Source organism: Loxodonta africana, chromosome 9 (assembly GCF_030014295.1).
Source record: "Loxodonta africana isolate mLoxAfr1 chromosome 9, mLoxAfr1.hap2, whole genome shotgun sequence".
In the NCBI taxonomy this organism is placed as follows: Eukaryota; Metazoa; Chordata; class Mammalia; order Proboscidea; family Elephantidae; genus Loxodonta; species Loxodonta africana.
Window position 1 is genome coordinate 123,113,475 of NC_087350.1, and position 16,737 is coordinate 123,130,211.

Consider the following 16,737-nt stretch of genomic DNA (forward strand, 5'->3'; position numbering starts at 1 on the left):
GTGCGCACTGCGCAGGCGCAGGCGAGTGCTCGGCGGCGGCGGTTGGAGTGACCGGGATCCCCGCGGCGGCGGCGGCGGAGGGGCGAGTGTCCGGGACGATGACTCAGCAGGGAGCGGCGCTGCAGAACTACAACAACGAGCTGGTCAAGTGTGAGCACGTCCCGCGCCGTGTAGCCCGGGCGGTCGTAGCCCGCGGAGGGGCCTGGGCCAGCGTTGGCACAGCCGCCCGGGCGCAGCGGGGCGCTGGAGGCGGCGGCCCAGCGGCGGGGCCCCAGGCAGGAGGCGCGCGGCCGCCAAGCAGTTGCGTGGCCGTGGGCAAGTGTCGCGCCGAGTCCGTGCGTGGCCTCCTGGCCCCAGGGTGGGCCTAGCGGTACATTAGGACCCGCCCAGCTCGGTCACTGTGCGTGGAAGGCGCGTGGGAGAGCGCCTGGTGCGCACCGAGTGCGCACTGAGTGCCGCGTGTTTGTAGTGAGCACTACCTCCCAGGCACAGCGCTGTCGCCCACGTCCACCGCCTTATTGTATCCAGAGGCCCCCGAGAGGCAGGACTCTGGCCCTCCTTGGAGGGAAGGCGGCCTAGCCAGGACCTTGCTCTCCTTCCTGCCGCCCCAGGCATCGAGGAGTTGTCCCAGAAGCGCGAGGAGCTGTGCCGCCAGATCCAGCAGGAAGAGGACGAGAAGCAGCGGCTGCAGAACGAGGTGAGGCAGCTGACGGAGAAGCTGGCCCGGGTCAATGAGAACCTGGCTCGAAAGATCGCCTCTCGAAACGAGTTTGACCGGACCATCGCGGAGACGGAAGCTGCCTACCTCAAGGTGGGACTCGAGGCAGCTGGGGCCACAGGCCAGGCCGATCCCTTGTGTGGGCAAGCGTTGAGTGCCTAGGGGGTTCAGGACTGGGGGCTTTCCTGAGTAGAGGCTTCCCTTCCTCTCCCCGGACCCTGGCTCAGCACAGGGGCATTCAGCTGTGGGAGCAAGGGGTCCCAGCGAGCAGTCTGCATCTTCCCCACATCTCGGCTGGGCCCACTGAGGAAAGGAGAATGCTGTCTGTGGAACATGGTGTGTCCCAGCCCATGTTCTCCTACCACGGTTGTTCCTGAGGTTCACTCTGCTCGGTGTGTGATGGACGGGGGGCCGGCAGAGAACAAAGCACTGGCCAGACCTGGGGAGGGAAGAGGCCCCTGCAGGCCCTGCCTGTCCCCGGGTACCCCCCAGGCGGGAGCATCAATGACCAGCCTGTGTTTTCTTTGGTCTCAGATCCTGGAGAGCTCCCAGACTCTGCTTAGTGTCCTGAAGAGAGAAGCTGGGAACCTGACCAAGGCCACGGCTTCGGAGCAGAAGGCCAGTGGGGGCAAGGACAGTTGACGAGGCCATGGGTGGGCCAGGCTACTTGGCCCCCAGAAAACCTGTTAATAAAGCGTCTTTGTTCTGTACGGCAGCAGCCACCTTCTTTTCCTGTCTTTGGTATCAAGGCAGCTGCAGCCTTTGTTAGCTCTGGATGAGAAGAGTAGCCTACCAGGCAGGGATCTGGCTCCGTGGTGCTCCCAGCAGGCAGCAATTGGGGAGGGCACTCCAAAACCTCCACACCTCCCTGTGCTGCTGGTTCTAGTCTCAACCCCCAGGACTTCTGCCTCCCTTGTCCCTCCTTGGCCAGCAGGGGCCCAGGCAAGTGAGGTAGTGGTTGGGCCCTCTTCTGCCTCAGAACTGAGACCTCAGAGCTTGTTCCTAGTGCCCCGTGACTGTGTGAATAAAGGCTTTCTTTGTAAAGAATCGTGCTGGCTTGTGCCTGTGTCGAGTACGTGGGGCTGCTTGCCACCCCCAGAGCTAGCCCACAAAGGTTCTGGCTGGGTATGGTGGCTCCTCCATGGGGCGGGGCAGGGAAAGGGGACTTGGAGTGGTTTTCCCTGTGACTGAGAGCCCCAGTCTCAGATGCAGAGGGTGCCACTGGGCATCTCCCGTGACCCTCCTCCGCCTACCTGCAGATGTCAGCCCCAGACCTTTGCTCCACCTACGGCCACTTGCTCTATCCCTGTCTCACCCGACCCCCACTTACTTTCCCCCAAATCCAGGACACAGCCCATCCTTCTCTGAGGGCCTTCATCTGCTGGTCGTGCTCTCTGCCACACCATAGCCGGGCCCAAGGACAGTTGGAAATGGCTGAGTGTGCACGCCAGCCCCCTTCTGGACGCTGGTTTCTCTGAACACAGGCCTTATAGCTTCACACCCTTTCTGTCCACTTCTCTTCTTCCCTGCACTGCTGGGCCCCATCCTTCATCCCCAGACCTCTCCAACCCTACCTTCGCTGGCATATCCTCCACCCTGGGGTCCTAGCACTGCAGCAACCCAGGCCTGTGGCTGGGTGCCTTGGGGAGACACATGTTGTTGAGAGGAGAGAGAACACACCAACATGCTGCCCTTTGTCCCAAACCTGGTCCCACTTGCTCATTCATAAGTTTGACTCCCTAACTCCCCAGGAAAGAAACAGGTATTCAGACTCAATGCTTGGTCGGTCCTGCCTGTGGATTTGTAAACAGCCCGGCTCAGCCTGCACGTGGCAGCGAGGATATCTGGGCCCCCAGCCCAGCCAGGAGCTGCTCCAGTGTGGGGGCCCCCACCTTGGCTTTCCCACCTCTTGACATACTTCGGTTTTTCCTGCCAGCACTAGCGCCCACCCCAGGCACCCACATCTGCCTGCCTGCCTGCCACTGTGTGGGCTCTCCTGGGTTAGGACTTTTCCAAGCCAAACAAAGCCAAGATCTCCAGGGCTCTGCCCTGCCCCAGACCACCCGTGGGCCCATACTCAGCCCTTGCTCTTCAACCCCTCTCGGGCTCCTTGCCCCTAACTCTTCAGGGAACCAACTCAGGTCCTGGCACACAAAGAATTCCCAATCTCAGATGGAAGGCCCAGCATCCTGCCTCCTAAAGTTGCCAGCTCTAGGTGGGGGTGCTGCACCAGGCGCTCCCGACACTGACCGAGAGGCGACACAGGGCAGCTGGGTGAGAGAATGGTGGGGGAGAGGAGGTGGGAGAGCTGGGGCTGTGGAGATTGTGAGAGGCCAACAGGTACCTCCTACTTGGCCACAGGTGCCCATCTACAAGGTCCCTCCCCTCCCCCACCCCCCAGTGGGCCCCCAGCAGATGTGCTCCGTGGAACCCCAACCCCTGAACCCTGAATGCCCAACAGGAGGGACCACCCAGAGACCGAGGCGGCAGTGTCCAGTGCTGTTTATTTAGTCCGTTCCTCAGGAAAGACTTCCCGTTTACCACTCAAGAAGCAGGGCCAGGCTCAGCCTTGGGGGTCAGTGCTGGCTGGGCTAGGGGTGGGCCAGGGAGCCCCTGCAGGGGAGAGCCCCTTCACAGTGCAACTGGGCAGGATGAGGAGCCAGGGCTTGGCAGGACAGAGGGTAACCTGGGCCAGAGTCCGCTCAGGCCCCCACCAGGACAGACAGGGGCGCCATCCAGCAGGACCCCTGGGCCCCACACCGCTCTCTACTTTGGAGCCCATCCAAAGGAAGTGAGACCCAGACAGACCCATGGGAAGAACCCAGGAGCCCCAGTGCAGGCCCTGAGCACCTGGCTGCCCTTGCAGGGCAGAAGGTGGTACATTGTGGCAAGGGAGCCTGGTAAGGGGTGGGGACAGAGTGAAGGCGGGCTCCTGGGAACTGCTGGCCCCACCACCTGCACCAGGGTTCTACCCATCATCCTGAAGGATCAGAAATAGAGGGCCGGCTCACTGCGGAAGTCCGAGAGGTCATTCTGGCCGGCAGGAGTGAGCTGGGAGAAAGAGGGGATGGCTGAGGCTGCTGGCTTGTCCAGGCGTTCAAGACCCTCTCTGGCCCTGCCCCTTGGTACCCTCCAGCCCCCACTCACCATGATCTCCTTAGGAAGGGGCTCCACCTCGCATGGAACCAGCTCTGCTGTCTGCTCCTGCCACTTGCTGAAGGCCACCGAGTGCTTTGGAGTGTAGCTGGACAGGTCTGTGGGTCATAGGCGCAGTATGAGGACCTGGGATCCCAGCACTGCCCTCCCCCACTGCCACCCTCACAGGTGGGCACTCACCTGGGCTACCATCTGGCAGCCGAGGGCTCTCGGGCCCCACGCTGTTCACGAAGGTGGCCCGGGGCAGGAAGAGCACAAAGGGCTTCTCCTCGGCTGCCCTCTCTGAGCCGGACCCCTCGTCCTCCCCCTCCTCCTCTGGCTCCTCGGCCGCCTCCTCCTCCTGCACCAGGGAGCTCTCAGAGGGGTACTCGAATGTGGTCTGCAGGCTCTTGTCGTTGAAGGAGATCTTCATCTGGAGGCAGGAGACACCCATCAGCAAGACCCAGGCAGGGGTCAGGCCTGGTGGGTAATACCCCATCAGCCTCAGGAGCTCCAGGAGCCGCACTGTACCCATGTCAAGTGGGGTGAGGGAGCTGCGGCTTCTCTGGGTCCCTAAGTCAGGGGGGCCCTCATCAGAGACCCCCAAAAGGGATGGGGCCTGCTGCTCATGGCAGACCCAGGCCAATGTGTCCAAATACCTGTGCCTGGGCCCCACCCATCCTCCCACCCCAGATCAAGTCCCCTGAGTGAGCCACTGGCCCAGGACCAGACTCCAGCCAGGCCCAGAGATGCGGACACCTATTCTCCCCCAGAGCTTCAGGGCCTTGTTGGAGGTGCTCCCCAAGTCCACAGCCAGAGCCAGGACCTCACTGGACAACTGGTGCCCAGACCCTGAGATGAGACACTCTGACTCTACCTGTTCACTAGCAGTTCCCAACCCTGGCCAGCCCTGCCTGCCTCACACCATGTCACAGGGCCAGGGCCAGGGTAGGATCCTCTGCACTGCTCTGTGGGCAGAGCCCCCAATCATGGGGCCCTGGGGCTGGGCCCGGCCCCTTCCAGACTTGCAGTTCAATGGCAAAAGCAAAGTGCAGGTGAAGCTGCACCCTCGGAGGAGCCTCACACCCTTGGAAGACCCCCCGCATTCTTGGGGGAGCCCAAATTTGGCTCCCAGCAGCCCCTATTGGCTGGGGCCCTCTCCAAGGCCAAGTTCATGTCCAGGCTTGCTAGGCACCTGGATGATCCTGCCCGCCCAGCTGAACAGGGACACCGCTGCCAGGCAAGGGCCTGGCACACCCATGGCCCAAGAGAGGAGGTGTTGGTGCCAGCCCCAGAAAGGTGGCACCAGATGGAGATGCGTGCTGCCACAGGCAGCACAGAGCAGTGGTCCTACCCCAACAGGCCCCACTGCTGTGGGCCCTTCTTCCCACACCAGCTCTACCTAGTCTGCCCTGCTGGCCCTCATCCACCCTCTTCACCCCTGCCCCCCCCCAAAAAAAACCCAAAACTGCTGCTGTCAAGTCAGTTCTGATTCACAGCGACTCTATAACACAGAATAGAACTGCCCCGTAGGGTTTCCAAAAACGTAGATCTTTACGGAAGCAAATTGCCACATCTTTCTCTTGAGGAACAACTGGTGGGTTTGAACCACAGACCTTTTGGTTAGCAGCTGAGTGCTTAGCCAGTGTGCCACCAGAGCTCCTGCCCACCCCCAAGGCCCCACAACTCCATACCAAGTAAACTCTCCCTCTTTCACACCTGGCCTCAGAGCCCAAATTAGCTGCTAGTTCTCAGGGTCCATGGGGACAGGGGCTGTGGGGACAGTCACATCCCCAGGACAGTCACATCCCCAGGACAGGCGTAAGCAGAAGGGCTGGGAGCACCAACGGGTCAGGATCCTCGCCTCCCTATTCCCAGCACCTGGGGGGTTCGTGGGGGTGGGGCTGAGACTGGACCAGGGGGTCCATGGGCAGCCCTGACGCCAAGGCCTCGTGGCCTGAGGGCTCAGATCCCCCCAAAAGCACCCACCAGGCCTGGTCAGTGGGCCCGCCCTGGGCCAGCACGTTGGTAATGAATACACCCCTGCCTGCCTGCCTGCAGCAGATGGGAGCAGCCGCATTCTAGCTCGAAATATTAAACTCCTCATGGGCACAGTACACCTCCAGCCAGCTCATATTCCTCCTCCTCCTCTGAACGGGGCCGGAGGTGGGAGCCGCCCCCTCCAGGCAGAGAACCGTGGTGGCTGGGGACAGTCCCTGGAGAGCTGGGCTCACTCTGAGGCAGCTTCGGAGGAATGGGCAGCCCAGTGACCTGGCCAGACTGAGAGAGACACACACGCTGCTGACTAGGAGCAGAGCCACCACCCTGCTGAGCCTGGCATCCAGAAAGGAGGGCAGGCCACTCTTCCACCCTCCCAGCCACTCTCCCCTTTCCTGGCCACACATGCTAGCTCACGTGCACACAACCCCGCACAGCCAGGGTGCCCCTGCACTGGCAGGTTAGAGCACTCTCTGTGCCCCCCAATCTCCCAGGCCCCTCTGGTACAGCACAGTTCCCACCCAGAGACGTACTAGGCCACTCGCAGGCCCCACCCCTGGACCTCCATCCCACCAGGGGCCCTCCAGCCCCTGGCCCCCTACCCTGTGAGTCCACAGAGCCGGCTCACTGCTGGCCAGCTCTTTAGACCCAGCCTGACCAGCCCCTTGGCCTTGGCATCTGCCCTGCACCTCAATGGAAATGGGGTTGCCTGGGCCCCTGGACTGACCCTCTGGGCTTCAAAGATAAACCCTAGGCAGGATGGGGCTAGTGGGCCAGAGGCTTCCCCTCCCCTCCCAGGTACCACCACCAAGGACCCCAAGAAGCCTGGACGCAGCTGCAGATCCCCCCGAAACAGAGACCACCCAGCCCCATCCCCCACCCACAAGGACACGGGAAGGGCCCAGTGCCAGGGCCTGAGCTGATTAGCGTGCTGTCAGTCCACATGACTGGCTCTCAGCAGGCAGGCTGAGGGGGCTGGGCATACAGTGGACACCGGGCCTGACACAGCCTGGTCAGGCAGGGGTGGGGGACTGGTCACCTTCAAACTTCAGCCTGTAGGCTTAGAGGGGCTCCCAGGCCTCCCTGCACCAGGCCCCCCCAGCTGCCCTCCCTCTGTAGGTGCGGTCAGTGGGTCACAGGGTGCCTTGTGACTCAAGTGCTACGGCCATCAGTCCCTCACAGCTGTGAGGGAATAGGCAGGAGGGCGTTGCCCAGGGCCTGGCCCTTGCCCACACCTGCCCGACGGGGACTTTGCCCAAAGCCCTGAGCAGGTGGGTCACAATAAGCCTCCCAGTCTGGCCTTCCCAGCCTGCACAGGATGCTTTTGTTCTCCCTCAACCTACCCCGCTGGGGATTCCCAGCTGGAATTACCGTGGGGTGTTCACCCTGCTCTCTGGGCTGTGAGGCAGACCAGTCCACCTCTACTGCCAGCCCCTCACCCCACATCCCTGATGTGCATGGTGGCCGGCCACCAGCTGAGGGTAGCCCTGGGGGCACCACACAGCTGCTTCCTGACGCCTCCCTAAGGCTGGGTACTGCCCAGGTCAAACGGCCCCCGCCCTAGGCCAGAGCCCTAGCTTCAGGGACGTGGAGTTAAATAGTCCAAGCCAGGCCAGGTATACCTAAATTCCAGAAACACCACGAGGGGAACTCGTAGAAAAAGCTGGAAGAAGGAAGGGAGAACGGCAAGACAAGCCTCAGCCAGAGATCACAAGTGGCACAATGGGGCCAAGCTGCCCGGCTTCTTGTCTACAGAAATGGGCTATGCCTGGGGGAGCAGGCACTGGGGAGGGCGTGGAGCTCAACACTGTGGGAAGGTGTTGTCACCAGGAAGAGCACCTAGGGAGGGGTGGTGCCCAAGGGTGGCTAGGAGGTATGCCTGGGAGAGTCCAAAGGTCAGAGGCGAGGCTGAGGACCAAGGCCAGGTCACCAAGTAGTGGTGGTGGCCACCCCATGGAGAGAATGTGGCCAGGGTACCAAGAACCAGGAGTCAAGAAGATAGAGAGAGGGGAAGAAAGGATGAACAGTGGGCAGGTGGGATTGGGCAGGGGGCATTTCACAGAAAAGGGAGTGTGACATCCAACCAACCCTGCGTCAAGGAGTGAGAATTGACCACTAGATTTCCTACAAAGACCCGCTGACACCCCCCCCCCACTGTTGAGAGAGCAGCCTGGAACCGGGGCAGCGCGTGTAGCATGGAGCATGGCTGCACCCACACAGCCATCAGCCGGAAGCTTGGCTGAGATGGGGACGAGAAAGAGGGGATCTGTTGGTTCTGTCAACAGATAGCTAAGTGGAAACGTGTGCCCGCCAGGCAGGCCTCCGAGCTCACAGGCGCAGGGAAGATGGCAGGGTGGCCCCCAAGAAGGACGGGGCTCCCCCTCACATGCTCAAAGCACAGCACAGAGGCTCTCAGCAGGCGCAAGCACCAGGCCCATTTGTGCCTCCCACCAAGAACTCTGTGGTCAGCTAGGAGGATATGCCCAAGGGTCCCAAGGTCCGCCTGGGCTCTGAGGCCCCACAGTCCAGCCCACCCATGTCCTCCTGGGGAAGAAGGAGCAAGACAGAATGCCCAGCAAAGACCAACTCGGGAGGTTCTGGGAGGGGACAGCCTAGGGCTTGAAGCAGCACTGAAAGGGGGTCCCACTGTGTCCTCCACCCTGTGCTGAACAATCACATGGCCCTGGGAACCTGTGAGTAAGAGGGATGCACGGGAAGGGAGTTGCATGCACTGAGCTGGCCCCCCCAGCAGACCCACTGTGCCCAAGGCCACCAGGCAGCCCTGCCCCCCACCTCCAGCAGACACTGCTCTTTACCAGGTGGTACTTACCCAGACAGGAAGACACAGCCAGCAGGCCAAGCTGCCCTGACAGGGCCAGGCCGGATGTCCATCTGGACACCCAGGCTGTCACCGACACAGGGCAGGCTGGTCTGTCCCTTCCCCAGCCTGGCCAGGGCCTGCTTCCTAGGCTTGGCCCTACCTCTCATTTCTTCCTGCCCTGCTGGGCCTCAGGCCCCCTCCACACCTCTGCATCCTAACCAAGCCCCAGGAGCCCCCCACAGCTCTGTCCCTGGCCTGGGACAATGGCCCTCGAGTCCCAGGAAAAAGTCAAGTCCAAGATGGACTTGTGGCCCATGGGTCAGGGTAGGAGCTCTAGAGATGAGGGCCTGAGTTTGAGTCCTATCCAAGAACTAACGACCTTGATCACTCATTCAACTTTTCTTGGGTCTCGGTGTCCTTATCTGCGATACGGCGAGAGCTATCATCACCTCTACCATTGTGGGAAGAAATGCCTTTCTGACCAGCTTGGGTCTAGGGTCAGGGCAGACAGCCGTGGGCGGCAGGGGGGTGGCTGGGGGCTGAGGCACTGATCAGGATGCAGACACACATTCTCCTCTCCCCAGAGGGCTCAGGACAAAGGGCAGGGTGAGAGCGGGGGGCAGGGTGGCCGGCAGGCCCAGCGTGATGGGGGAGGTCTCGAGGGGGCAGCACTGCAGGGAGATGGGCATGATGCCAAGCTGGGCAGATGGGCCGCCGGTGGACGCCCTCAGCCAGAAGGGTGGAGGTGACACCAAAGCCAGGGGTGGAGAAAGCCCAATTCAAAAGGACGGAATGTGTGGCTGCAGGCTAACAGATAGAGAACAAAGAGACTTAATTCACAGAGGCACCCCCCACCTTGTACCCCAGGAAAACTGAGATTGGGGGAGAGGTGGCCTCAGGGGCTAGGATGGGAGCAGCCATGGGCGGCACCCCTGGCACCACCTCAGACAGGGGAAGGCCCATCTATCTGCCTACTGCTCGTTGACAAGGAAGTCATGTGGGGCTTGCCTTGGAATTTGCCCCAGGAAAAACCCAGGTGCTAGAATAACCAGGAAGAACCTGGGGCACATTTCCTTGTGCCCAAAGAGTTCCAGGCCACTAAACGAGGCCAGCCAGTGAGCAAAGCATTCCCGGAAACCCCTGAGCCTGGGTCTCGGCTCCTCTGTCTGCCTGCAGGCCCCCTCCCCAGCACCACCCTGTGCCCAGACAGGCCTGGCACACACTAGGAACTCCACACTTTCTTCCAAAGCCAGTTCCCACCAATCTCCAGGGACCAAGAGGGATTCAGGGTACACACCCCAAGGCTGACAGCCAGTGGGGATGGGCCTCATGATGTCACAGGCCCGTGCCTTTCTAGTGAGATCCTGGCCCACGACGCTGCACATGCTGAGCCCCACGCTTCTCTGCCAGGGTCAACAAATGCAGGCTGCTTCTCCCTGTTGGACCCACGATAGGACGAGCCTCACCAGCCCAAGCCCTGCCCAGTATAAATACCAGACAGGCCACTAAGACTGAGCCACAGCCCTACGAGAGGCAGTGGGACAGCTGTCCCTGCATCCGTGGTCATCAGACCTCCCGCAACGAGTATGGCGACCCAGGCCTGTTCCCCTCTGGCTCCCAGAAGCCATTCAATGCCCACTTCCAGCCAAGCTGCCCTGCCCCCACCACTGACCTTCTTTCTTGAGGATCCGGCCTTGGTGAGGCAAGACTTCCCCAGGGCCAGGTAACCACCGATCACCTCGATCTCATGCACAGTGGGGTAGCGCTTCTTTAGCATGGTCCCCAGGGCGACGTGGGGCCCCATGGGGCCGTCTGCCTCTTCCTCCTCCTCCTCACCCTCTCGTGGCTGGGCTTCCCCATTGGCCTGGCCAGAGCGTTGCTCCTCCAAGGCCCCCGGCTTCCTCTTGGGCACCACTGTAAAGGTGCTACTGCCACGGTGCTGGAGCCCTGGTGAGTGCTTGGGCGCAGCAGGGCGCAGGTGGTACCCGGAAGACAATTTGGCTTCCTGGGAGGTCTCATTGTCTGAGTCCACCTCGTCAATGAAGGTGACCGGGAGGCCTGGTCTCCCAGGCTCCTGGCTGTTTCTGGCCAGGACAGGAGCCCCGAAGCCCTGGGCAGGCTCAGCTTCAGTGGTGGCCAGGAGGGAGGGGGGTGGCGACAAAGGCCTCTGCCACCTAACCACCCGGTCAGCAAGGGCGGTGGCTGCCTGGGGGCAGCTCCCCTCTTCCACTGCCCACGGTGCCTCGGCGCCCAAGGGTCGCCTTGGACAGGCAGGAACACCATCCACTTCAGGCACCAGATGAGCTCCGGGTTCCGGGGGCTGCAAGGCCCAGCCCAGCCGTCCCTTTGGCTGCTCCACAGGCTGCCTCTCCCCGGGGGCATGGGCACCGGAGATCTTTCCCTTGGGGATGAACACGAAAGAGTTTCGGGAGTTCACGCGGAGACTGGCCAGGGCCCGGGCCTGGAGATCCCCCTCGGGGATGGTCTCCATGTCTGGCTTGGGGGCCGGCCGTATCTCGAAGGAATCGTTGGCGCTTGTGGCCGCCGAGACCCACTGGCGCTGGCTGGGAGTGGCACTGGCAGGGCTGGTCACCGGGAAGGCCGAAGGCCCGGCTGGAGTGGCACTGGGGCTTCCAGGGCTTGAAGGCGGGTAGAGAGGGGGCTCCACCGACTCCACCTTTGGCTTCCACTCACCAGCGCCCCGGGCCGCGCTGGCGGAGGCTGGCCCCGGCGCGGAGCCTGCGAGGCTGTTGGCAGGGCTGGCCCGGGGCTTGGGGGCCGCGGGCCCGTTGGGGAGTGGGCGCGCACCCACGCCGCGGTGCAGGCCCCGGGGGTGCACAATGAACGAGTTGCTGCCCGTCTTCTGGAGGAAGTCGCTGCGCCGGGCTGTGGGGCCGGCCCCGCCGCCGCGGCGCTCCCGCTCGAACCAGGCGGCGCGCTCGCCCACGCGCGGGGCGGTCGGCGGGCCCGGGGCCACGGGCGGAGGCTTTGGCACCACCGGCGGCGGGCGGGCGCGCTCGGGGCTCCCGCGGCGGCGCGGCGGGGAGGGCGCGCACGGCGCGGCGCCGGCGGGCGGGTCGAACTTTTCCAGCAGCCGGCTGACACGGCCCGGAGCCGGCGCCGCCTCGTACACCAGCACCTCGGCGGCGCGGATCTCGGCGGCGGCGCGGCCGGGTGGCGCGGGCGCGGGCGCGGGCGCGAAGCCCGGCGCCGACTCGATGATGAGGATGTTGTCGGCGCGGATGGTGCGCAGCCCCGGCACGCACAGCTCCAGCCGCGGCGACGCCGGCCGCGCCCCCGCCGCGCCCGCCCGCCTCCCGCGCCGCCGCTCCGACTCGAGCCGCATGAACGGGTTCTCGCGCAGCGGGCCCAGGCTCTCGGCCAGCACCAGCCGCTCGGCCGCGGGCGCAGCGGGCGCCGGGGGGTCCGCCGCCGCCCCCGCCCCCGCCCCGGGCTCCGGCTCCGGGCCCGCGCCCCCGGCCAGGGCGGCCAGCTTGGCGCGCTTGCGCTCCAGGATCTCGCGCTTCCAGGCGGGCAGCGCGGCGCGGGGCCCCGGGCCGGGCCGCCCCAGGCCGGCCATGCTGCGGACGCGGCCGGCGGCGACTGCGCGGACTGCGCCGGGTGGCGGGACCGCGCGCCCTCGCCCGCCGCCGGCCTCTCGCGGCCCCGCCCCGACGCAGGCCGCCGCCCGTTGGAGGAGGTCGGCTCGGGCCCCGCGGGCGGCCGCTGACGGCGGGAGGCCTGTCGCCCCGAGTCCCGGCCTCGGGGACAGCCCCGCGGATTGGAGGACGCGCGCCCCGACCACGCCTCCCCGGGCTTGTCGGGCAACGCCCACCAGCCGAGCCGGGCACGCCCCCGCGCCGGGCGCCGCTCATTGGCCGCCCCGACTTCCGCCTCTGAGCCCTGGGCTCCGGCCTCCGGAGCCAGGGGGCGGGTCCCGGCGGGGGGCGGGTCCCGGCGGGGGCGGGGTCCTGGGGCGGGTCCCAGCGGGGGGCGGGTCCCAGCGGGGGGCGGGTCCCAGCGGGGGGCGGGTCCCAGCGGGGGGCGGGTCCCAGCGGGGGGCGGGTCCCAGCGGGGGGCGGGTCCCGGCGCGCAGCTAGGCGGGACCCCTGGGCCCCGCGTCGCTGTGACCTTGGACTGGCTGGCGCCTTCTTCATCAGGCAGAGCCCAGCCAGCCTGTCCCTCCGCTGAGAGCACGTTGGAGGAAGGCCCCGCCGCGCCCTCGAAGGAGGTGCGCCCGCCAGTCCAGGCCCTACTTCCTACCTGAGTTCCTCAGGTGTGGGTGCTCTTCAGGACCTAAACCAAAACCCAAAGCCAAACCCACTACCGTCGAATCGATTCGGACTCATAGAGCCCCTGTCGCACAGAGTAGAACTGCCCCATAGGGCTTCCGAGACTGTAAATCCTTACAGAAGCAGACTGCCACATCTTCCTCCTGCCGAGCAGCTGGTGGAATTCCAACCGCTGACCTTTCGGTTCGCAGTGGAGCGCTTTGACCACTGTGCCACCACGGCTCCCTGCAGGACTTAGCAAAATGCAGATTCCGGAGTTACACCCAGCCCTAAGGAATCGGTTTTCAGGAAGGGTACCCAGAGCCCCTAGTTCTTACAAATGTAGTCCCATTGCTCAGCACGTGTGAGACCCTCTACTCTACACCTTGCCACCCAGTGTCTGTAGGAGGCACGGGGGGGGGGGAGGGGACTTCCTTCCACACTCACTCAGATGCAGAATGAGCCAAGAAAATGGGTGAGGGTGGGCTCCAGGCTCTGAAAACAAAGGGGGCCACTCACTCTACCTTGTGGTGTCCCTCACTCTACCTTGTGGTGTCCCATGGCCATTCTTCCTTCATCATCTGTTAACCTTCCTCATGTCCCAAGGCTAGGGCAGGGGTGCTACTGGCCCTGAGGGCACAGCCTGCCACCAGCCATGGGCAGTGTCCACAATCTCCTTTCTAAGGAAGATTGCTGGAAGCCATGGAAAGAAGGGAAGTTAGAGCACCCACAGCCGTCACCCAACCTCCATCCCCTACCCTGCAGTCAGTAGCTTGCAGTAATGACTACTGCCTCCCACACCACTCATCTTTAAAGGATGGGGCTTCAAGGGCGCCTCTGTCTCTGCAAAGACGGGGCAGGTTTGGGGCTGCAGGCGCCCTTCTCAGCTTTTGGGTCCCACAGCAGTCTACAGCTGCCGCTGCCTTAGTCTCCTGCCTATGCCATTGTCATGCTGTTGGGTCACACCCTGACAAATAGTGCCTCTGTACACAATAGAATGAAATGTACTCCACAGGGTTTTCACTGCCTGACTTCAGAAGACCGCCAGGCCCTTCTTCTTAGTCTGTCTTGGTCTAGAAGCTCCACTGAAACCTGGTCAGTGTCACAGCCACACAAGCCTCCCCTGACAGACATGCTGCCTGTGCATGAAGCGCAGTGGCTGGGATTTGGACCCACATTTCCTGCATGCTCGGTGAGAGTTCTACCACTGAGCCACCAAGCCCTCTACCCACTGTATTAAGCTAGAGAAAAGAACATTTTGGATTCCAGCCTTCCAGATGCCAAGTGTTTCTCCCCTTAAGATCTTCCTCGAAGCAACCTTCCCAGAGGAAGCTGAGCTTTCTTATGCTCTTCACTTTTACGCCAACAGGATTACCCAGTTCTGAACTACCAAAATAGGACAGAGGCACATTCGCAAATAAGACATGAAGACTGAAAATAGCTTTATAAGGAAATCCACTCCCAACGTGCAGCTTGTATTCTGCTTGGACAAAAGTTACGCCAATCCCGGGTAACTGTGGCATAATCCAGACCAGTTCAAGTCCCTCAATGCGTTAGCCACTCAGCATCTATCCCAGGCAAAGGGGTCACAAGGTTCACACCATCTGCCAAGCTGATGTACTACAGCAGAGGTTGGTAAAACTTTTCTGAGGGTCAGAGAGTAAATATTTTAGTCCAGTAACTCTCACTGGGGTCAATTTTGCCCCCCAGGGGACATGAGGCAATGCCTAGAGATATTTTTGTTTGTCACAACTGGAGAGATGCTACTGGCCTCTAGTGGGTAGAGGCCAGGGATGCTGGTGAACATCCTACAATGCACAGGACAGCACCCCCCAACACCCACACAACAAAGCATTATCTGAGCTAAAGTACCAACACTGTCATACTTTGTAGACCACATTCACTCCGTCACATATACTTTTTTGTTTTTACAACTCTACAAATGTAAAACACGTGGGCTGTCCAGATACAGGCCACAGGCTGCAACCAAGGCTCTGGTGTCACACAGACTACCCGGCAGGTTAACACAGGCCTGTGGTTCTAACCCTGGGGGAGAGGCACCCTACCCCCCAGGCAGGGAAGAGAGTCCCTTTGTCTACCCACAGCCTCGGATCTGGGAGCTGGAGCTGTTCTGTAATCCCAGTGATGTCACAGAGCAGAGAGCATCTTGGCATTAACCTTATCCAACCCTCAAGAGACAATCACCATTTGCTTCAGCAAAACATTATTTTATTTTCCTATCAGCAAATATTCTCATTTGGCACCTGACTGGCATCAAACCAAAGCCTTTGGGATGACAAACCTGGGCCAGGATCAGTTCCTAGTGACCACAGAACCGCTCACAAACATCATGTTTGTAGGTCTCAATGCTTATGAGCATCAGAGCGCCTATTCCTCTTGCCAGCCCCATGGACCTGGGGAAGCCTCAATCTGCCTCAGGTGCGCTAACAGTGCCAGCCACAAAGTGGGGGGAAAGTCCGTGAAGCTGCAAACTGTGCGGATATAGGGCCAAGCAGAGCTTTGAAAGCAGAGCTCCCTTCCCACGTGACCCCACCTCTGGGTCCCAATCGTGCTCTTATTGAACATAGTCCTGTATCTACCTTGGCTGGAATGAAGAAGAAGGCCCCTTCCCCCATCACATAGAAGAGGAGGCACAAGCTTGTTTATGGTTCTCAGAGTTCAAGCATGTAACAAAGACAGGAAGGTAAACTCCCAGGTCAGCACGGCTGGCCAGAGGAAATCCCTGAATCCATCTCTGCTGCCTTGGGACAGGGGTGCTTCCCCATGGGTCCATAGAGGATACTCAGACGCCATTAGTACATTTTAGTTATATGCAACATCCAACTGTCAGAAGCATTTCTGGCCTGGGATCCTTCTCAGGTTAACCCAGGATTTGCAGCTCAAAGCTCAGAGCAATAGGAAGTGCATTTTAAGGGTCAAGACTGCTCTGTTTGTCCCTGCTGTGGGAATAATTTCAGACACGATAGGTGTAAAGAAAAGTGGGCATTGTCTTCAGACAGAGACCTCTCCGATGGTGCAGAGGAAGGAGGGTCAGGCTAGGCGTCCAGCATTCTAGCTGTCCGGGGCTCCCTCCCTGGCCCCTCCGCAGGCTAGTTGACCCGGCAAGCGCGGATCATGAGCAGCTGCAAGAGAATGAAGACCGGAGACGTGATCAAGCCAAACCAGAGCTCCCGAGTCTGCTCCACCAGCTTCTGGCACAACAGCATCTCGAAAACGAACTTGAGGCTAAGGACTGTGAGGACCCAGAAGAGGCGGAGCACGGCCAGCCGCTTCTCTCCGTCCTGGAAGAGGCGCACCGACACGATGGTGGTGAAGTAGGTGCTGAGCCCGTCAGCGGCGAAGAAGGGCACGAACACGTTCCACCAGGAGAGGCCGGGGGCCAGGCCGTCCACACGCAGTGCCAACAGCACGGAAAACACCAACAGGGCCAGCAGGTGCACGAAGATCTCGAAGGTGGCGAAGCCGAGCCACTGCACCAGCTCCCGGAGCGAGAAGAGCATCTTGACGGTTTAGAGCGGGCCGGGCCCCGGGCCGCGGTCCAGCCGAGCGTTCCACCCGCCGGGCTGCACCTCCGCTCCTCGCGGACCTCGCCAGCGCCTGCCACCGACGCTGCGCACGAAAGGCAGTGTGCGGACCCGCCTGTCCCGGCCCTTGGCCCTGGCGCGCAGCCACTCCCCCGGCCCCAGCCCGGGACCCAGCGCTGGCCGCCAGCTGACGCCCGCCTCGTTCAGACGCCATTCCCCGCCGGGCGCGGACCGATGGCGTCACTTCCG

The 16,737-nt window shown here is 62.1% G+C and overlaps 3 protein-coding genes across 3 annotated transcripts; 1 reads left to right on the forward strand and 2 right to left on the reverse strand.

The window, feature by feature from the left end:
- Window positions 1-26: 26 nt before the first annotated feature.
- SSNA1 (SS nuclear autoantigen 1) lies at window positions 27-1,765 on the forward strand. The gene is made up of 3 exons (XM_003423560.3): window positions 27-150; window positions 612-811; window positions 1,253-1,765. The coding sequence occupies exons 1-3, from the start codon at window positions 99-101 to the stop codon at window positions 1,358-1,360; spliced, it is 360 nt and encodes a 119-aa protein (XP_003423608.1). The 5' UTR covers window positions 27-98; the 3' UTR covers window positions 1,361-1,765.
- A 1,438-nt stretch (window positions 1,766-3,203) lies between these two features.
- Window positions 3,204-12,252, reverse strand: TPRN (taperin). The gene is made up of 4 exons (XM_064290747.1): window positions 10,345-12,252; window positions 4,055-4,286; window positions 3,866-3,972; window positions 3,204-3,769 (listed from the first exon to the last, which is right to left on the reverse strand). The coding sequence occupies exons 1-4, from the start codon at window positions 12,250-12,252 to the stop codon at window positions 3,707-3,709; spliced, it is 2,310 nt and encodes a 769-aa protein (XP_064146817.1). The 3' UTR covers window positions 3,204-3,706.
- Window positions 12,253-15,602: 3,350 nt separating this feature from the next.
- Window positions 15,603-16,671, reverse strand: TMEM203 (transmembrane protein 203). The gene has a single exon (XM_064290751.1). The coding sequence runs from the start codon at window positions 16,462-16,464 to the stop codon at window positions 16,054-16,056; it is 411 nt and encodes a 136-aa protein (XP_064146821.1). The 5' UTR covers window positions 16,465-16,671; the 3' UTR covers window positions 15,603-16,053.
- Between the last annotated feature and the right edge of the window lie 66 nt (window positions 16,672-16,737).